Source organism: Pavona decussata, unplaced genomic scaffold (genome assembly GCF_977016875.1).
Source record: "Pavona decussata unplaced genomic scaffold, jaPavDecu1.1 SCAFFOLD_114, whole genome shotgun sequence".
NCBI lineage: Eukaryota > Metazoa > Cnidaria > Anthozoa > Scleractinia > Agariciidae > Pavona > Pavona decussata.
Genome location: NW_028145528.1, coordinates 1,477,089 through 1,484,046, shown reverse-complemented (window position 1 = coordinate 1,484,046; position 6,958 = coordinate 1,477,089). Strand labels below are relative to the sequence as shown.

The window sequence follows — 6,958 nt, the reverse complement described above, 5'->3', positions numbered from 1 at the left end:
TAAAAATATTGCACAGAATACTGGTGAGATTGAGATTAAGCTGGTATCGTTTACCACAAACATTTTGTAAGAAGAGAACTGTAACTTTATTCTAACATAAACAATATATTATATAATCTTACAACGTGAACCACAACTTTGTACTGAAAGCAATGCAGCAAAGTTCTAAACATAAAGTACTGAAAGCACAGTTCTAACCTGAAACGTTGGCATAAAATGCAACAGAAACTATTAATCAATCTATACTGAACTTATGAATGGCAAGTATCATTCTTTAACCCTTTGACTCCTGTCGTATTTCCATAGTTTTTGCATAAATTAACTTTTTCCTGCAGCGGTTCAAAATGCGCAGTAGATAAATAAATATCGTTGGCTTCCAAAATTAACTGCATATTAAACTGGAATGATTAAACAAATGTTTTCTGACGTAAAATAATATCGTTACTATTAATTATTTGCCGAAAAACACACTTCAACGCAAAAATATCTAAAATTCACGGCATGTTGATGAAGACCTTTGGCATATCAAATTTCAACCCGCTTATGCAAATTGTCCTTGATTACGCATTTGTCGCTTCTCAAACGCATATATGAATTGACAAAGACACAAAAATCAACAAAAAGCTTTTCCAACAAAAGATTTTATTGAAATAAACGATGCATTTGCTATTAGAGGCCAAAACTTTCAGAGTTTCGATTGTGGAAACTGTTCGGAACATTGAAACTTAGTTGGTTCAAACGATGTATTTGAAAGTCAATAAAGCATAATATTACAGTTTTGTTCATGTTCAAGTAGTATAACATGTAAAAACATGTATGGAATGACAATAAATATTATTATTGTTGCTTTTTAGTCTCTATCACAAGCTATTGCTTTTTATGTAACATTGAGATTACAAGCCTGAGGGCATCTAGATGATTTGTTCATATCTTTACTCAAAAAAATCACGAAAATCTTTCCCTTTAAAGACTGGGTGAAAGAGCAACAAGGCTGCGATTGTGTTACATCAGCAAATAAATAAAACCGTGGAATAATCTACCAGGGATCTATATCGTATTTCAAATACAACACATACTGAGTATTACCAAAAGTTTGTAGAAAAGATGAAGCAATTTTTACCGTTTAACGAACAGGGAAGTTGACATAAGTGTCTCTGCGAGCTCTTTAAATCTTTTGGTGTTTTCGTTTTGAAAATTGGTATGATAATTCAGTTTCGATAAATTCAATATTTATCGATAAAATCGATAGCCCTGATTCAAAAATCGATAATTATCAATTATTCACAACTAAATCTTTTATTGATTTTCGAAAAATTTTATCGATTGTTAGCGATTGTTATCAAATGCTATCAATTATCAACATTATCGTTTGACTACCCCAGGAACCATGCCATAGCAATTGTCAACAAACCTGAGAAATACGAGACCCTAAAGTTGACATTATCAAAGGTTATTAAAGATGTAAACCAACACAATGGAATTTTTCCTTGGAGGAGACTGCAAGGTATGCACAATAGGCAACTAAAATAAAATATGCAAGGATGTAAAGTAAACAAAAGCTTTGTTTGAGCATTAATTATTCAAATTACATATAGTGTAATATCCATTGTTGATTACTGTGTATATAACGTTGCCAATCATTTTTTTCCTCTGGCAGTTTCTTTTGATTATCTATATGTTCTTCCATGGTGGATTTCATATTTCTTTAAGGGACTTTTCAGTGATATTGTGGAGATCTGGTACAAGTAGTTAGGTTTTGGCGGTCATTTTGGGAAGGTTCTGTTCAAACCCTTTATTTTGATGTGTGATGAGGCTATGAAGCAAAAGCAAAGATAAAAATATGGCATGATTAGAGGTGACTGTGCTGAGCCAAGCAGTTCAGGTGAGGAATCAAAGTGTGTTTCTTTGCTTGAGAATTTCTTGACTTGTTACAGTTCTAATAAAAATTTAAAATCGTACGATGTTGGTTCAACATGTAGTCTCATGAATAAATGTATTTATTCATAAATTTTGTCTCTTCCACTCGAAATGAAATCATAGTGATTCCAGATTCCTCTCTGGGAGTACCAGTGCCTCGAGAAAGAACTACAGAACATTACTTTAAACCATTTCCAATTGTCAAAGACCCAAAACTGACTTTAACAAAAACAAGGTCACGCGACCTCCTAAAACAGTTATATAAAAGAAGCAGTTTTTTGTATTTTTTGTTCTACAATAGAAACTGGTTTTTATTATATCCAAGCTGCGTGGATTGACGCGGTGGTGCACAACCTTAGAAAAGTCTGGCATTTCGGTATGCCAAAGGGAGAAAGAAAAAAACGGTTGATGCATTGTAGTTGAGCGAAATAACAAAACATTTTAAAGATGCTATTTGAGGATAGCACTTCTTTTACACTTTTTCGGCAGGAAGACTGAAAAACGAAATTAACCTCACGCAATTAGAATGTGCGCTCAATTAGAATGCAATTAATTCTCATGGTAACATGATGTCACAATCAAAGTAACCAGAAGAGGTTGGAGTTAGTCTGAGAGATGGATTCCAAACTTACGGAGATTAAAAGGAAACGGGGCTATTGCAGAGAGTTTGAAATTACAGCATCTGTCAACGCGCTTAACTTGGAGTGCATGGAGGATGGATGGTAAGTTACAAAGAGAAAACATAACAAAAAAAAGGTTACTCATTTGGCCCAAGAACTGCTCAAAATCAAGTCGAAGACTCTGAGCCCAAACTTTTCTTATCAACATTTGTCAATGATTTATAATTTCATTCGTCCTCCCAGCCAATAACAAATCTTTACGGGCAAATTAGTTTTGGAGCAACCAGATTATTATGGGGCGGAAATACCATTTACTGTGGAGGGGGGAACATGATGTAGCTTTTGGGAAGCACTGGCAGTTTTTGCCGAAAAACACGCAACAAATTTAAAATAGTCCTTAACACATCCTAACATTTACGTGGGTAAACATAATTCTTAAAAATTGGAAAACACGAAACAAAATTTTTTTTGTGTGACTTGCGGTTAAGTCTTGTAGTACAATAACCTGGTGAGATAAACTTACCAGGGAGGGGATGGAGATTATCCAATTTTGCTCCCTCTTCCACAGGCTCTTTTCTTCCAAAATTTAACGGAGCGCGAAGAAAGCTTGGGCATGCGTGCGAAGCACAAGGCCTGACGTCAAGGAAGGCTTATCTCCCATCCCATCTTTCCTTTCGCTCCTCCATCTGAACTGGAAAAAAGACTAGCGACTGGGACAAGGCAGACTTTGTATTTTGTTCCCAGAATTCTTGCAACTATCCTCGTCCCCAGTCGTCCTCGGCGCGCGGTCAAATATGACGTCAACCGGCCCCAAGTCGCCAAAAGCAAGTTTGGTCAATTTGATGCACGTTAAGTCCTGGGAACGATGCTGGTTGAAATCAAATATGGCGGATAAATTTATTGCATCTCTGCAAAAGATGTAAGTTTGAAAGCTGATTTTAGCACGTGCAAAGCTAGTTCAGTCAACGATGGGGTATTCATCCTCAGTTCAAACTCCAGTTCAGCACACTTCGCACTTTTGTCTTTAAGCTTATCTTCAGTTTGTTTAAAATTCCTAATTGATGAATTGTACTTTTGTTAGGCATGCGGAAAAACTAATCATCCAGAACCACGTGGGGTCGAATGGCGGACAACAGCACGTTTGCGTAGTCCGCCTTATATTTCCCGCTGTAGTGTTTAGGAATGGCTGATAAAGAAAAAAGAAAGGAAGGGCAAATAATATATTATTTCTCGGGTACACAAGTTGAACGAAGTAGTGATAGCAGTTCTCCGGAAACCGAGAAGCCGCCTGCAAAATCAGTTGAATTTGTAACATCCAACATGGCGGAACTGGAGGAGATCTGGAAAGTCTTAAATAACATCAACAATAACACAAACAAACTGCTTGCAGAAGACAAAGTCATTCGCGAACAGTACAACGAGCTTCAGAAGTCACTGGAGTTCCATATAAATAAAATGGAGGAACTAGCGACCGAGAATAAACATCTCAAGAGTGAAGTGAAGTCATTGAAGAAAACCTTAGACCAAGCTAACGAAGAGCGGGACCAGTTATACATTGATTTGGAGACAGCAATTAACCATATCGATGATCTTGAGCAATACTCACGCAAACACAATTTGGAAATACACGGTTTACCGGAGAAAGCAGAGGAAAACCTAGCCGAGCAAGTTATCACGCTCGAAAATGCGCTTAATGTTAAGATTCGACGCGACGATATCGACATTTGCCACAGAATGTCTACAGGCAGGAACCAAAGCAAGCCCAGGCCAATCATTGTCAGATTCAAATCATATCGTACAAAGAAGGAGGTATACTTACCTCGCAAAAGCCTAAAGAATCAAAATATGGGCCATATCTTTCAAGGAGCCGACATTGTATACGTCAACGAAAACTTGACGAGAAGGCGACGTGAACTCTTTGCAAATGTCTGGAAGCGCAAGAAGGTGGAGCAGTGGCACAGTGCTTGGACGATAGACGGTAAAATCTTTATCAAATCATCATTAGGAGACCAACCTGTTAGAATCTATAGCCAGGAAGATTTAGATAAGATTTAAATTCATTTTTTTGTTTTTGTTGTTGTCCTCTTGGTTAGAATTTACAATCAAGAAAGCTTAGTAGATTTCAGTTTACTCTTAGCTACTCTTTTCGTTAATAGTCAAATTCTGAACTAGTATATAAACAAAATCTGTGATTCCTTCCTTTCATTCGCGGGGAATTGTAGGGGGGAATAGCCAAACTAATACAAAAGTCTGGTGTATTACAACAATTTCTCCTCTATACAGCGAGTCGTACAACCGCTTAATCATTATGTGTATTTTTCTGGATGTTTTAGTGTATGTATTGTTCTTTTGCAGCATGTTGATTTGGCACACCTTTCGGACGAAGCATGTTTGTTTGCAGCCGGGCAAGTGTTAGCGTTTAATTGTACATGTTGCGATGAATCTGAAATGTATTTCGCTAAATATTAGGGGTTTAAACAAGGCAATTAAACGCAGAAAATTATTTCGGTGGCTCCACATTGGCAAATATGATGTAATTTTTTTACAAGAAACCTACAGCGATAAGACAATCGCAAATGTCTGGCGTGCAGAATGGGAAGGTGACATTTTCTATTCCCATGGCTCAAAACACAGCAGAGGTGTGATGACTCTCGTCAGACCAACCGTAAAAGTTGAAAATAGGAACATAACCTGTGACAAAAATGGAAGAGTTCTTGTTGTCAATATTACAATACAAGAAGAAGAGTTTTGTTTCGCCAATATCTATGCTCCCAATGACCAAAATCTTCAGGTCGACTTTTATGCTCATCTGGCGAGTATGTTACGTCCCCATGTTAATTCAAATCTTGTACTGGGAGGAGATTTTAACTGTCCTCTTGAAAATATCGATAAAAAAGGTGGAAAAGACATCAATAGTAGAAAAAATTCCATTCAAAGCATAGTTGAAATGAACAATAATTTAAATCTTGTCGACATTTAAAGACTGCATCACCCATCCCACGAGCAATTCACCTGGCAAAACAGCTCTGAAAAGATAAGATGCAGATTGGATTATTGGCTTATTTCGAAGCACCTGATTCCTCGCACAAGCAACACAGATGTGAAGTCTTATTATGATTCGGACCACAGTCCAATTTACGCGGAGATCCAATATAAAAACAACCAAAAATCGTCTGGTCCAGGGTTCTGGAAATTTAATAACTCCCTTCTGGACAACGAGGAATTTAGTGACACATCTGAAATTCTTTTCAACACATGCCAAAGAAAAACATCGGGACATCGAAGACAAAAGACTTTATTGGGAAATGATAAAAATGGAGATCAGAGACTTTTGTATCCGTTTCTCTAAGCGGCTCGCTAAAGCAAGTAAGAAAAAAGAAATAGATTTACTCTGTAAGCTAAAACAACTGAATGAACGTCTTGATCAAAACCAGCAGGATACAAGCCTAGTAGTAGAAGCTGAACGCGTCAGACTCGAATTACAAAAAATCGCTGAACATAAAACTAAAGGTGCGATAATAAGAAGCAAAGCTAGGTGGTATGAACATGGTGAAAGAAACAGCAAATACTTTATGAATTTAGAAAAGCGGGCTCACGAAAGGAAACACATAGTCAAACTGAAAACCAAAGAAAATGAATATTTAGAAGAGCTGAATAACATCTTGTTCGAAATGGAAAACTTCTACAAGTCCTTGTATTCCTCTCAAACATCGGATGATACATTTAATGCTTCAGCACCGTCTTTTCTAAATTGCAACAACATAAAAAGACTTGACGGTGATCACCAAAAAGCCTGCGAAGGTCTTATCACTGAGGAAGAATGCCTATCCGCTTTTAAACAGTTATCGAAAAATAAAACCCCAGGTTCTGACAGACTTACTGCGGAATTTTATTTGTGTTTTTGGGAATATGTTGCAACTCCTTTAAAAGACTGTTTAAATGACGTCTATCATCGTGGCGAAATGTCAATCTCACAAAGAAGGGGTGTGATTTCCTTGTTGCCAAAAAAGAACAAAGACACGCTTCTCTTAAAAAATTGGCGTCCGATTAACTTGTTGAACATCGACTACAAAATTGCCACGAAATGTATTGCAAAGCGGCTAGAGAAAGTCTTGCCAACACTCATCGACAGAGATCAAACAGGCTATGTCAAAAATCGTTTTATTGGAGAAAATATTCGGTTGATTTCCGACGTGATTGAATTGCATGAGAAAAAAAACTTGCCAGGTATGTTACTTTTTATAGATTTTGAAAAAGCCTTTGATTCATTGGAATGGAATTACCTGTTCAAAGTACTTGATGTCATGAACTTTGGACCGATGCTTTGAAAATGGATTCACATCTTTTACTCGAATATCACAAGCTGTGTTATGAATAACGGTTACGCGTCTGACCTTTTCCAGCTCTACACAGGCGATTGA

General features: G+C 37.0%; 1 protein-coding gene across 1 annotated transcript; it reads left to right on the top strand.

The window, feature by feature from the left end:
- Positions 1-3,857: 3,857 nt before the first annotated feature.
- LOC146470092 (uncharacterized) lies at positions 3,858-4,592 on the top strand. Its single transcript, XM_085121912.1, has one exon. The coding sequence runs from the start codon at positions 3,858-3,860 to the stop codon at positions 4,590-4,592; it is 735 nt and encodes a 244-aa protein (XP_084978038.1).
- The last annotated feature ends 2,366 nt before the right edge of the window (positions 4,593-6,958 follow it).

What these genes read in the sequence shown, in the direction of transcription:
- LOC146470092 (XM_085121912.1), top strand. Translation starts at nt 3,858, where the DNA reads ATGGCGGAACTGGAGGAGATCTGGAAAGTCTTAAATAACATCAACAAT.